This window comes from Lagopus leucura, unplaced genomic scaffold (assembly GCF_019238085.1).
Source record: "Lagopus leucura isolate 7727_CA_CO unplaced genomic scaffold, USGS_WTPT01 Super-Scaffold_739, whole genome shotgun sequence".
Lineage (NCBI taxonomy): Eukaryota > Metazoa > Chordata > Aves > Galliformes > Phasianidae > Lagopus > Lagopus leucura.
Window position 1 is genome coordinate 462670 of NW_024962255.1, and position 15082 is coordinate 477751.

General features: G+C 40.0%; 1 protein-coding gene across 1 annotated transcript in view; it reads right to left on the reverse strand.

Moving 5' to 3' along the window:
- PTEN (phosphatase and tensin homolog) overlaps positions 1-15082 on the reverse strand; it is a 45042-nt gene that overhangs the window by 16039 nt on the left and 13921 nt on the right. Inside the window, exons 2-5 of the mRNA XM_042862800.1 lie at positions 14705-14789; positions 12611-12655; positions 7177-7220; positions 3686-3924 (exon numbers count right to left, since the gene is read on the reverse strand). Of these exons, the coding sequence (XP_042718734.1) occupies positions 3686-3924; positions 7177-7220; positions 12611-12655; positions 14705-14789 (413 nt within the window). The remainder of the gene's footprint in view (positions 1-3685; positions 3925-7176; positions 7221-12610; positions 12656-14704; positions 14790-15082) is intronic.

The following is a 15082-nucleotide window of genomic DNA, read 5'->3' on the forward strand; positions in this document are numbered from 1 at the left end:
AAATAGGTTGTATGTTTTATATCAACCCACACTACGTATTTGCGGCAGCGTAATTGAGTATACTTTCATACTAAAGCTAAATGTGAAATTGCAATAATCTGAGGATAACAGAAGTTTCTCACACATTAATCTTTTGTAACAAAGCCTAGACAATATCCTTGTGTTACCTTCACAAGCATTTAGTTATAATACCTGCATTCCCTTGTAACAGACAGAAGTGAAGGATGGCTGGAATACTCAGGCATCTTTCCGCCTTTATTTAGAAAATGTTGAGTAGTGTCTCCTTACCACCCCAGCTAGTTAAAAATTAGAATTAAGCAGAACACTTCTCCCAGTATCACTTGTACAGTGATATTCTTAAGTCGCCTTATATGCGGACAATATTTGTGGTTTAGATGTCATCTTGGTAGTAGTTAAGAGATTCATGTCTTAAGGGAGCTTCCAAGTTTTCTTTATTGGAATCTGAGCCTCGTGCCCGAGCCTCAAAGCAAGAGCGCAGGGAAGCAGTTTAAGTACTTTCTCTTGAGAAGCTTGTATTTCACATCTACACTCACTGACATCTTCTGAATGGGTATGCAATGAGTTCCTCTAGTCCCTGTGCCAGAGTTTCACAATACACTGCTGTGTGGACATCACAAAAATTGCCAGCTGCTGCTTCTGGTGCTCCTCTTACTATAGCAAGGGCAATAGTATGAAGAACAAGCACTTCTGGAAGTAGTTCTCCCTGCTAAATCTGGAGCCTCATTGTGACCAAATGGCATTGGGTTTAGCAGAGGTTGTCACCAAACAGCAACTGTAACAGACCAGCTCTGACACATCTGATGCTGGTTATCTACCCCACTGAAAGAGTCATTCTGAGACTTCCTTGCAGAAAATAATTGGTTTCTGTTTCCTGTTCAGTTAGATGTAACCGCCGCTACAGTCACTACTGGGAGCCATTCCTAAAATGCAACAACACGGAGGTCAAAGAACACTCTTGAATGGATCATCTCCAGCTTCAGCACTTGACTACGTTCTTCCTACCTGATAACTACTCATTGAGTAGCCAGTCCCTTCTCTGCGGACTACACTTCACCACAGAGGCCTCCACAGAAGTGGGAAGAAACAAAAACCTCATCCATCTGTAGGAAGGCAAACTGTCAGCCTTCATCATTACAGCAGAATTTTGGTGTACGCCTTAGGGAATAAGCCAACCAGTTCAAAGTGCGGATGCAGTAGCAGCTGTTTTAGAAGACCTGGGGACTTACTTCTTCCCCAGTTCTGGAAACAGGAAGGACAACCGCAATTCTTAATCAAGTTTCAGAAAAATCGTGTCTTCATACCGTTTAAAGGAGAAATGAAAATTAGTGCCATTCTGCTACAGTGGTGGGGACTGATAGATAACAATCTTTTAGGCAATGTTTCTAATCTTTCCCATTCCCCCTTTCTGAAAAAGAAACCCTTCCCTGAGGAGCTGCAGAAGTTGAAAGAGGCAGCTTAGAGAAAAAAAATCATTTTCCATTTGGAGACAGCTTTTTAGGCTCAGTTCTGCAACATCCACTACCCTTCCCAGGATGACACTGCATTAGCAGACTACCTACTATCTAGGAATTGTCCATTTGTTCCACATCCCCTGTTAGATGTCACAAAGGCTTCTGGCGGAGCTGTTTCTCCCACCAGACACCGGGGAAAAGCTTGCTACAGAAGTACTCATGGTTGTTCTCTTGACTAATTAGTCATACTTCCTCTTGTAATTAGTAGCACTTCCTGCCAGCATAGGTTACAAACCTTCTCAAGAATCAATCTGCCATGCACATCAATGGCAACAGTGATTGGAGCTGTGATCTTCTCAGTTGCTATACGAAAGCTGTGCACTTTTGCTTGCTTTTAAATAAAGAATACCTAATACCTGATTAAAGCCAATTTTCTTTCATCATGTTTTGGCCCAGCAAAAATAAGAAAATTCTCTTGCACCTGGGCACAAGCAGCTCTTTTGATGGCCCAACTACTTTGAGTTCAGGAAGTCAGCTTATAGAGGTGTGGCAAAGCATCAAATCAGAGAGCAGCACTTTGCGTGCAATACCAAAACATGGCCCAAAAGGGAAGAAAAAGCTCCCAGAATCTACACTGGAATACCTGTTTATAAGCACAACTTTTACAGTCATGTGAATCACATACTGCTCATTTGCCAAACGAAGTTAACCAGGCTCAAGAGCTGGGGAAAAAAAAAACAGCTCTTCCAGAAGAGACATCAAAACCAAAACAAAGTTGCTTGTTACTGATAATGTTTACAGCAAAGCTAAACAAGGCTCTCACAATTCCTCTTTAATAAACCCCCTGCTACCTCAAACATGCTAATGAACATAACTCCTTATCCTCAAGACACCAATGTACAGAAATATTACACTCTTTACAGAAAGGTAAACTGAGGTACAGCATGCTTCACCATGTATTTGTTGCATTTTGAGCTGAGTGATTTCCACGTATTTTGTCTTCAGATAACCTTTAGGAGCAGCCTACACTGTTCATTCATCACACAGCTCACTCCTGTTCACTATCACTCACTCCTATCAAAACCTACAGGTTTTGATGGGAAATCTTAACACTATCTCCTTTCAAGTATGACATCACAACCATATTCTAAGCTGGAATACCAGCTCCATCTCATAAAAACAGCCAACTAACTATTCACTTGCTCCTTCTAATGAATCAGCATCCAAATCCTGAAATTCCTTATACAATACTTTCACTCTCAAGTGCCTTCAAACATGAAACTCAACTTGTTAAAAGGCCCACACGCTGTGAAATGAATACCTAATGCAAACATTGCAGGAACACAGAGAGCTCTGTTCTTGAATAGGCTAAAACTGGCTCAGAGATGATTCCCCAGGGCTGCTCTTACCAACACGTACAAGGAAACAAGGAAGATGAGCAGAGAGACTTGCTGAAACTACCCTGCAAGGCACATCTTACCATAGTTGGGGAAGATTTCACAAAAAAAAAAGTGTAAGTTTTCATTAATGATACATAACCATGCCAAAAAGGTCCAATCCACAAGTACCGCTAAGTCAGCCTGCGCAGCACTGACAAGGTCATAACAAAGCTCTTGCAGCCACAAACATCATTTCTCTGAGATTCTCTCACACCCCACAAACACAAGAAATTAAACATCATGAAGAAGACTGAAGTGGCCAATGCCTAGCCTCCCTTCTAATTAAAAGGGGTATTCAGCCATGGATATGCTCTTCCAGTAGGGACATTCAGCTGTAAAAAGCACTTTAATGACTATGCATCTCAAAACATCACAGACGTTGAGAGAACCTGAGGATCTGAACAGCTCATCTATTCAGACAAAACAAGCTAGAATAATCCTTTTATTTGGGCTGAAAATGCTGAATGAGAAAGTTCACTCATCAACCACCTATTTGATGCAACACAGAGCAGAATGCTATTTAAAAGGGTATTTAAAATAAACTGTCCAGGTCACCTTCAACAGGAGATGGAAAAAACAGACCATTTTAGTGTTGTGATTAATTGCTTCTGCTACTTAAGAAATCTTCTTCATTGAAAAGGACAGCACTGACCCAGTAATATTACAGCTAAACCAAACGAGATATCACAATTGACAGAGAACATTTCTCAAAGGATTTGACTCTTCAGGAAAAGCCTAAAGATGCACACAGCAAAAAAGAACAAAATAACTCACCTTCTTGTCTCTGGTCCTTACTTCCCCATAGAAATCTAGGGCTTCTTGAGCCTTTAAAAACTTGCCTCGATGCAACAAATATGCACATATCATTACACCAGTTCGGCCCTTTCCAGCTTTACAGTGGATTGCTGCAACATGATTGTCATCTTCACTTAGCCATTGGTCAAGATCTTCACAAAAAGGTTTGATAAGCTCTAACTGTGGTGGGTTATGGTCTTCAAAAGGGTACTGTGCAACTGCAATGAGAAGGAGTAACTTATCAAAATCTAAAAAGGAAATCACCAAAAGCTCAACTAGACAGGTCAAATTCGTGACAAGCATGAAAAAATTAACATTCTGAACGAAAAACAGTCTTGCATACAGATCTGTGTACACACATAGCTTTGATTCTGCTGCTATTCAGTAACATATTGCACACTAAATGCATCACATACATTTCTCTAGGAATACGTAACATCTTGCTGCATGAAGAGACTGTTCTGTAGTGCTTCTGAGGTCAGTGCTACAAGACTCTGCACCTCACATTTTACTGGAATTTAAGAGTACACCAGCACAAAAAATAACATCGTGAAAACCCATTAGACAACAATTAGACTACCTGCTGAGAGAAAACAACAGCCAAGCCCCACTCACTGATCAGATGAGGAATTCTGCAGCAAAGATTCAGAGCATGGTTTGGTCTACATTGGGGATGAACACTCAGAATTTGCTCAAAGGGATTCCATACTAAAAATGGTAATCAAAAAGATATCTCACACAAGGAACCTGCAATGTGTTTTAAGGTCAACCCATCAAATGCAGCTGTCAATTTTTTTTATTTTTATTTTTATTTTTTTTTTTTTTGGATATCCAGAGACACTCACACAGTTTTTCCAGCTAGGCATGGAAAGAATTTCAAGAAAGCATTCAGGGGAAAAAAAGAAAAAAAAAAAAGAAATCTCAGAAGAGAACAAACATAAGCAACTGGGAAAAGGACCCAAAACCAAACCTCTGTATGACCTGCCAAATCAGATGATAGACAATGCCAGGCTGGCTGGCAGAATTACATGGAATTGTACTAGTTTGGCCAGGAGGATTACACTTCACAAAGCATACTCCAATTCTTAATCAACAGACTTGGGTTCTTAAAAATACAAGCCTGGTTCATTTTAAAATTCTCAGCTAGAAACACCATTTCCTTTTCTGGTGGGGAAAAAAAAAAAAAAAAAAAAAAGAATACATTCCATTTTTTGGCATGCGTTTGTAATTGTTTTGTAAAGGCTACTCTTTTGCCACAGACCATGGCATAAGTTTGAAGCCTTTCAGAAAGACAGTTTAGTCTTGCGCAGTACAGACTGTCCACTTAATCTCTCCTAGGAGAACAAAAGCCTGATAAAGTGAATAATCTGTTAAAAAAGCTTAATGAACACGAACATCTACTAATAAGTTCTTGCACACAAAAGATCTAAATAATCTGCAAATGATCTCTGCATGCAAAGTTACTCAGATGTTACTTTCTGCTGCAGATATAAGTGAATGATATTAAGAAATCCCTAAAAGTGGAAATCATTCAGGAGATACTACAGATCTTTGACTCTATCTTAACTACATCTAATAATGTTCCTCTGAAGAGAAGAGACAACATAATGCTAGAATTGCTGCATGAAAAATCAAAAATAGTAACAGTTTGTTGAGAGACCTGAAATAACAGACAAACCTTGCAGGATTTTCTACAAAGACTGAATGAAAAAGTGCTGAAATGGATGTACTGAAATGGTTTAGAAAGCAACCTTAGAAAACATCAAGTTGCCTTGATCTGTTTTGAGGAGGGTGCAGGTGCTCCATGGATGAAGGCTGCTAGTACTGGAAAGAGGAAAGCGTGGAGAACAGCTAACTCCTCTCTCCAAGCTCCCAGACACTGCACATAAGGAGGGAAAACAAAACCAAAAAAACATGGCAAAGCCAAAGGCCATTTCCAGTGCTGGGGTACTTCAGAAACTACACGAACTCTAGACAGAAAGTTAGTGTCTGTGGACAAAGAGCTTTCAACATTTGTTTCTACATCTGATGCAAGAACATTCCAGTTGAAAATTACTATGGTGTTCCACATCCAGTATAGAAATGAGAATTTCCTTTTGAAATTACTTCACTCCCAAAGATTTTAAAATACAACCATACTTCTGCTGCTGCTAAAAGTAAGCCCCGAGTTGATCACTTACGTTAAATAATTTGGCAAGGAAAGTAATAAAAAATATGAAGCTCCCTAAAACAGTGTTGTCTTATACAGAGGAACCATAAGAAGCGGTGTCACAAACGTTGCCGGTCACAATTGACTGCAAAGGGATCTAAGCACCTCCACAGTAAAAGCATAAATTAATGCAAGCACATGTACCAGACATGATATTAGAAGCATGTCCTTTTCATTTACATCCTTTCTCCTCTTACCCAAAGAAGTGCTCAAGCAGATCATAAGATAACGTTTTTTTCCCCTTTGTGTTTGCTTAGCAAGGTTTCAGAACATTGCTATTCAACATAATTAGAGCAAAGCAAGAGCAATGATTACTTCAAAAATGAAGGTTTCGATCCTTCTGTATATTCAGACATTAAAGCAGCCAACTGGCCATGTAGTAAACAACCTGTTCACAACTAGAAGGATGCATAAATTCAATAATAAAGGACCTAGTACCAGCCAGTTGGAGTAAAATTCACCCCCAGTTTCATATGCAGAAATACCCTTTTCCCTATTCAGCCATTCTGAAGCACAACGTAAAGAGGAATTACAAGTCTCACCACAGCACACAGAGATATTTCTCCACAGAAGGAACAAAGGTAAATCTGCATTTATTTATTACCTGGGGCATTAATACTGACAAGACAAGAACATTGGTTTCCATTTATTACAAAGGGCCTGATCAAAAGGAGTTCCTGAAAGCTTCCCCAAAGGTTCTGCAAAGTGTCCAAGAGCCATCTTACCTCAAACAGGCATCTTGGAAATTTAATTTTGTTTTTATTAAAGAAACAGAAGGTATGTTTGAGATCTTCAAAAAGCTGTTGCATATGAACACTGAAAAATAGGTTGGTAGTGTTCTCCATTTTTACTGTACGTGATGCTTCAGCATAAAATAATAGTTCTCCTTAAGCTTCACAGCTAAATTTTACAGTAAGTCTGCTGACAGAATTGAATAGAAATCTCTATACAACTCATTCTGCAACAGTTTTTCAAACAGTAGATTTCTAATTGCCCCATTAGGTCTTGTTTTAGTTAGGAACACTGGTTTTTGAAAACATAAGGAATACACCAAGTTTCTCCGACGATTCAAATGCTATTTGACATGATTCTTTGCTCCCAAATCTCCTACACTATATTCTATAGTACTATTTTTAGTACTGGTCTAAATGTATAGCAATGTTTTATATTACTATGCATTACTATCAACTCTACTTTAAACCATCATCCAGAAAAAGTGAAATACAAAGAGAAGAACACATGCTAGACTGTGAATACATACCTCTGCAGTTAAATTTGGCGGTATCATAATGTCTTTCAGCACATCTAAAAAGAAAAATAAGACAGAAGTTCAAGACATTCTCTAAGGCACTCCTAGCATCTGCCACACCTCAGAGCATACAGATTAGCATATCAGAAAATCACGTAGACACATCATCATTATAATCTAAAACTATAGCTAGAGACTACATACAAAAAATAAATATTTTATTGCAGATATACAAGTCGGCCAATAAGGAATCAGTTATTTTAGTGCAAAGCAATAACTTACCCTAAAGTAAATGTGGTCCATCAGTGATTTAGTCACTGTGACTCTCAACGGAGGCATTCATGCAAGTAATGCAAGATATGCTTATTTTTAACACAGTAGGTTTAGCTATTCCACCCACTCAACAGCTTTAAAGCTCCCACATGAGCAAACAGAGGATGGCTATAACCTTCATCCAATTTTTTCTGAACTCAAAACACATGTCAAGAAACCTTCACAGCAACAAACAAGCTAGGGCTTATGGTAGTCACAAGGACATTCAGAAGGCACTCAGCTAGAGCAACCTACATAAGGACTCTTCCATCAATTACAGAATCATGATACAACCATCAATAGTATCTGAAAGCACCACTGAATGGTAACACACATCAATTATACCAAATAGATTGCAGTACAGCTCTCCAACATGGTATTTTTTTCTTGGACTTGCACTAATATCTGCTTTACTATGCTGCATGAGATCCAGCCTAGTTAGCTGCCAGCAAAACAAATCACATGATCTCAGTTGTTCAGGATGACACGTCTGGGGATGAGCATCACCAATATAAAGGATATAGAGGAACTAGCCAAAACAGAAATGAGCTAGAGCTAATACTGGGGGTAAGGGGAAAGAAAGTAAGAACAGCATGCCCTCTGCAATATTCCTTAGAGATTGCTTTCTGCAGGAAAAGCGTTGTGTCCCTATGCAAAGCAAGTGAAAATGAACTTCAGGAGGAAAGGCAAGAACAACTCTTTTACAAAACAACAGGACTCTAGCTTGAAACAGTGACTGGAAGTAATTTCAGTAAAAGAGAAAACACATCTAGGTCTTCCATTCTGATTATAACCTGTATTTTTCATAGGGTTCAAACATCCCCCGCAGCTTCAGGACCAGTATGACCTTATCTTTCCTTTGGTAAATACATTACGAGTGCAGCCTTTGAAGCTGTATAGAGCTTACTTGGTACTTTCAGACATGAAAATGCAGACTTCTAGGCTCTTGCTGTATGACTATTTCACCTAGCCTGAGTCTTACAGGCACTGAAACAAGCTTGGTCCACAAAATTCAGACAACCAGGGTTAGAGACATATCTGCTGGGATAGCACTAGCGAATTGCAGCATCACAGAATACCCTGAGTTGAAGGGGCCCACAAGGATCACTGAGACTCTCAGCTCTACCACAGCATCACTCAATCCAAACCCTACGTCTGAGAGCAGCGCTCCAGCACTCCCTGAGCTCCAGCACTCAGGGTTGTGCCCACTGCCCCGCACAGCCCATTCCACCCCACCGCCCTCTGCCACAGAGCCTTTCCCTCACCCCCAGCTGCCCTCCCCTGACAGCTCCATGCTGTTCCCTCGGCCTGTCGCCATCACACAGAGCAGAGCTCAGCGCTGCCCCTGCGCTCCCTGTGAGGAGCTGCAGCCGCCACAAGGCCTCCCTTCGGCTCCTCTACTCTGGGCCAGACAGACCCAGGGACCCCAGATGCTCCTCACACCTCCTGCCCCCCAGATCCTTCCCCATCTCTGTAGCCCATCTCTGGATGCTCTCCAACAGTTTTACATCCATCCATCTGATATTGTGAAGCCCAAACCTGCACCCAGTGCTCAAGGTGCAGCTGCACCAGCACAAGGCAAAGCAGGACAAGCCCCTCCCTCGCCCGCTTGGCACTGCTGGGCCAGATGCACTCCAGGGTATGGCTGCCAGGGCGCACTGCGGCTCAGATCAACTTGCCTCAGCCAGAACCCCCAGATTCCTTTCCATGAGACTGCTCTTCAGCCTCTCATCCCCCAGCCCATACATTCACCCAGTGCCCTAGGGACAGTGATTTCCCTTTTCTGCACTGCTGAACCTTCCTGGGTCTAGCCTTCGCTAGGCAAAAAGCCAGGGGTTTCTACAGCTCTGATCACATTGCTGACACTTTCCCTGGGTCAGAAGTGACATGAAGCAGACTGAGTGGCAGGTGTGTCTCAGAGAACTATTATCTGTAGCCGAGCCTTCAAGAAGAAAGGTCAGACCCTGGATATAAGCCCAAGATACAGTCAGCATGCCTGGAGCAGCCATCAGCCATGCAGGGCAAAGGATTGGTACAAATTAGTCAGTATTTGAACTCTGGAAGCAGAGCCTGCTAGGAAGCAAAGCAGTTAACACAAAGCATCTCATCTAACTGTGCTCTTCATTAATCTTCCTTTTAAAGAAGCACCCAGTTCAAAGGAATAGTATGAGATGAAACTTCAAAACACAAAAAGAATCCACATATGGACAAAAAAGCCTTCAAATTGCAAAGTTTGAAAGAGTAGCAAGTAGAATACTTAAGGGATAAAAAAGAGTTTTGTTGATACCAAGGATAGAAACTGAGCACAGAACATAGCCATGTTGCTCTCTACGCCTTCATATGAGAGCTGTACACAACACAGGAGAAATGTAGAGCTCCAGGCACGGCCCTATAAAACATACTCCCTTGTCCTCACAAGAAACACACACTACCCGTGTCTGAGATCCCACTGGCACGTGTTTTTGAGATGCTTCCATTGCTTAGCATTTTAAAAGCATCTGTTTTCTAACCATGATGAGACCTGTAATACAGTCAGACCTCCATCTGAAACCTGCTGACAGGGCTACAGATTACAGAAAAGACAGCAGCCTATGCCAGTGCCTAACTCCCTGTACATGGAGACATAGAAATAAGCACAAAAATGTACCCTGTTCCTTCAAGAGTCTGCTTCAATTAAAGACATACAATGGAGAAGGTGAAGAAGCAAAGAGAACAATTTGGCAGGATGCAAAGCATGAAAGCAAAAGTAAATGAATGTGTTAAAGTAAGGAATAATAAAAGAAAGAATAGCAGAAAGTTAAAAGCCTACATGAGAAAACACAAGGAACAAAATGAAACTTAATAATAAGTGGAATAACTTCCATGTAACTTCCTTAAAATCCTACTTCCTTATTGGAAAAAAAAAAAAAAAAAAAAAAAAAAAAGGGTATTATTTACAAAGGATAGGACAAATCTACAGAGATGCTGCTCTCTGAAATACCCGAAGGCTGTAATTTCTTCCCATTTCATGACAAATCATTCCAACAGTTCACTTAATAGCATTTATTTAATGTGCACAGATTTTGTGTGCACACAGATAATCCGTCTCTGTAGCCACAGAAATTTTAAAAGGTGAGTTTTCCAAACAGCATTAAAAACTTCAATCTCCTCTTGCAAGCAATAAATTGGTGTTTCCAGGACAAAGAGAGAATCCATACATTTGAAAAAGATTTTTTTTCCTCCGTGAAAATTTTGATCTCATGGGAAACATTTCTATTTTTGAAAGCTTCATTAGAGATTATTTTGAATTCAGCAGCAAGGGAAATTGATGGAAGCTGGGAGATTCTTGCAATTGAAAAGAATAAGTTTTTATACAAAAAACTTGAAGACAAAACCTTCTGACACACCTGAACAAGTTCTCTACATAGTTGAAAATATTAGCAATGTAAATATTAGAAGTATTTGTCTCACTGCTTAACTCCAAAGCATGCAGAGGATGGAGTTTTTTGTCCCCCCTTTCCCTCTTTGAAGTAAAATTAGGTTGCCAGCACACAGCCAAATGGAAACAACTCAAGCACCATCCTTGCCCCTAGAAATCCTCGCCAAGAATTTTTTAATAAATTCCTACTCTCTGATCAAGCCTAGAAGCCAAACACAACCTACTGTTTTAACCTGTCCCCTCTTGAGCCAGTCTGAAGCATCAAGTTCAGCACTATGCGGTTCAGCAAACCTTGGTCCTCTAGGAGACCCCAGAAACTTACCTACAGAATTCCAGCCCTTAGAATCTGGAGAAAATTAAGTCACACCCAGGGTAGGGTGCTGTAGCAAAAGCACTGCAGTTACATTTTACACAACACAGATGTTCAACAAAGATCAGCAAAGAAAGATGCTCAGAAAGCTATCTCCCAAAACAGCTGCACCAACTCACAGCAGAAGCTGTCAAGTATCCTGGAAGCATGGTCCTTTCCATCCGTGAATGTCACTAAGACATTTATTAAAAGGCTAACAAAAACTTTCTGGATAGTTATGACAGAGAAAATAATTTTGTCACTGAACTGCATGAATGGTGTCCAATTAATTTATTTTAATGCATATTCTAGTCAAAAATCTGTCCCACTCTACCCCGGACTTCACAGAGAACTTCAAACGACATTATTCCACATCTCAGGTTCCAGTATTGCTTCATTCCAACATCAAAAGTCAGGAATCATGCTTGATGCATGAATGATCCTCCAACTAATACAGAGACACATTTAAACACTTATGTTAATGATTTTCAGATTGCAGTGGAATGCATTGCCTGAGTCTACATACAACTACCCTGAGCTGTTAGGAATTTTTGTTGTTTTTTCTTTTTTAAATAAATATTTCTAAATAACCGTGATTAGTAGAAAAATTACAGATACTTAGAAAGATTTATTTAGAAAAAAGCAGCAGCAGCAGCTCTAAAAGTTCAGAGAATCAATAAATCTAAATGCAGATTTTTGGGAAAAATATCTAGGTAAGAAAACCAGGACCTGTTCTTCAACATCCGCTGACATTACAAAATCACTTATACAAATAAAATTAGGCTAAATTAGCATATAAAATGATCAGGGAACAACAACAGCAGCAGCATTTGTTATGTAACAAGAACAGCTTTCAGAATAACTGACTTTCCTGAGGAAAATATTCTTCCCTCTAAAGCAATCATCGTGCTCCGATTGTGCAATAGTTGAATCAAAATAATGAGCAGGAACTGAGAGGAATACATGCAGAACCTGGGTACCAGCACAGCTCAGTACCCCTCAGGAACACAACACAAACAAGACAGCATTCATCTGGCAGCTCCTTCACTCAGACATACATACATACACGAATGGAAAGCCTGCAGTGAATTACTTTTCACTTTTTAATCACACAGTACAAGCTCTAGATGGGCTGGGTGCCAAGTCATTTAAAAGTGTTCAAGTAATATGAATACACACCAGCATTTCATTTAACCTCACTCAGCTTCACTAAATGAAGTAACAGTGCTCTCAATCAGGCTTAATTGTTTTAAGAAATGTGCAAAACATCTCTAGCTCTGCTTCAGCACATCAGCAAGACACTCTCACTTCCAAGCTATTTTTAGAATTCATCATTTTGGAAAACAAGTCTTTATGAACATACTTACAGATTGTATATCTTGTAATGGTTTTTATGCTTTGAATCCAAAAACCTTAAATAGGGAAAAAGAAAAAGGCATGCATTAATATACAGCGCGGTAATGGTGATCTCAGCTCACAGCATCAACAGGATACCAGCAGCATGCGCAGCGATGTGCTCCCAGTCCAGTTGGCCTTGCACCATCCCAAGGCAGGCAGGCATCATGCTGCAGACCTCTCCCCTCCAAATAATCCATCAGCCTGAGTAAGGCTACTTGTGCAACCAAGGGGCCTAGATCTGACCTGCAACCCAACGATTACTGTACACACCCATCTATGGTGATTCCCATCTAGAAATCAATACATTATGTAGGTGAAGGGCTGATTCTTATTAAAGCAGAATGTATAGTGCCCAGTAACATTATGGATGCAGAGTGCACTTGGTGCTTTCCGCTTTTTATGCTTTGCACTCACTTCATTTTTGTGCTAAGTTTGCATTGAAAACTTCCCCTTCAAGTCTCAGAGACTCAAACTGCAAACATGATTCATCAAAATTGCCATGATTATATATGATGTGTCACCCAGTAATGTTCAAGAAGAAATAACATACAAATGTTTACACTTATTATCGTCAACAGTGTGTATCTGCACATCAGCCAGAAGGAATTTAATTAGCCATGACAGAACATGCTGTTCAAATTGAAAGAAACGGTAACTGCTAAAATCCTGGAAAGCTCAAGCAAAAATGAGCTCTGGTTATCACTTGTAATATTCCAGAAGAGCCTAGAACTCTGTGGTTAAACTGATGTGTTTAAGTAAGAACAGATGTGTGAGTTCTCTTTGGGCAGCACTGAATATGGGACTCCAATTTCACCGACAGAAATCCTCCACAGTGCCCATGCTGGCAGACTCTGGGAGATTAAGGAAGATGCTGGACACAGCGATTTATTCCAGGAGATGTTCCCGCAGGTCTGAAGCAGCTGGAGGGAGAGGAGAGCTGGCTCCACTTCTGCCAATAACATCTGCAGGACTAAGGGTAAGCTTCCACACAAGTGTTTTCGTAAGGACAAAATTCCATCCAACATGGAAGCCCCAGAAGACAGCCAGCAGCCCAGTCACGCTCCTCATATAGTATCACTGTCAAATTGGTCAGGATGTTAGCTATTCGGAAAAAGCCCACCAGCACATCCCTTGTGGCTCAAAGCCCATTTCTACAGAGCTCAAGCAGTGAATTTTGACATACAAAGCTCTTGAAAAAAATATTCCAAGTATAATGCTACTTCAGCATCCAGTTCCCTACAGACATTTCATTTGCATCACTCCATACCTTAATTTGGCTCATCACACTTGGAGATTACCATTAGTCCTTTGGAGCAACAGTGTTTATGGATAACTTAACAAATATCAGTAAATCCCTTATTTGTTTGTTCTGTGATCAGCATTAATACAAACCTTCCTATTAGGAAATGTTGACTTCATGCATCTCAACAAATCAAGCAGAGACACGGGATTTTAAGGAAATAAATTACAGAGATGCTCCCAAATTGTTAAGATCTCATACAGTTGTATCCAGCAGTTCAGAACGTGTAACTTTCGTGTTAAAAACAAAACTTTCACAAAACATGCTATCAGTGTCACCAGCATAACGAATTTTGCCTCTTTTTTCTTCTTCAGAAGTTAAAACACAGCCTTTACCTAGAGTCATTTGTTACTTACTGCTATCAAAATTAATTTATCAAGAACTTCATCTAACAAGTAGAGAAAGGCTATATGCAAACACTCTGAAATGCCATCAGCTATCTGAGGAAACTCTCAATTCCACATGGATGCACATCTTTCTAAAAGCAAAGAATCTCATTTTACTGCAACACAATTTGCCAAGTCCATTTTTTCACATGACAAAGCAGATGTGGGCTCAGCACAGAACAGCAGCCTGGAGAACACTATTCTCAGTGTTTCCAACTAAATACTAATAAAATACTAATAAAAGCAATGTCTATTAGATGAAAGAACTGCCATTTTTACCAGTCAGGTAGTACATCCTTTCCTAAGCAGAACATAAGTGCCCTTTTCTGCACCCATTTAAGATGAGAATAACTTAAAGAAGAAAAACAAAGCCTTACCTTACTACATCATCAATATTGTTCCGGTATACTCCTTCAAGCCTCTCCGCAGGAAAACCCATAGCAATTATGTTTGGATAAATATCTGAATATCTGAGTTACGGAAACACTTATAAAATATGTAAAACATGTATAACAATATTAAATGGAGATTGTGAAATATTTCTTTACTCCTGCACCAGCTGGAGAAACAGCCCAGAGCAACTTCCATATTCAAAGAATTCAACATCGTATACACAGTAATAGGGGGTTCCTTCAGGAAAAAAAACGTAAGAAAAGATCAAGGGAAGAAGAATCAGTACAGAATTTTTTCCATAAACAATATAACATCCAATATGACAGAAGTCTGCTTATAATTCACAGATAACTTAACAAATT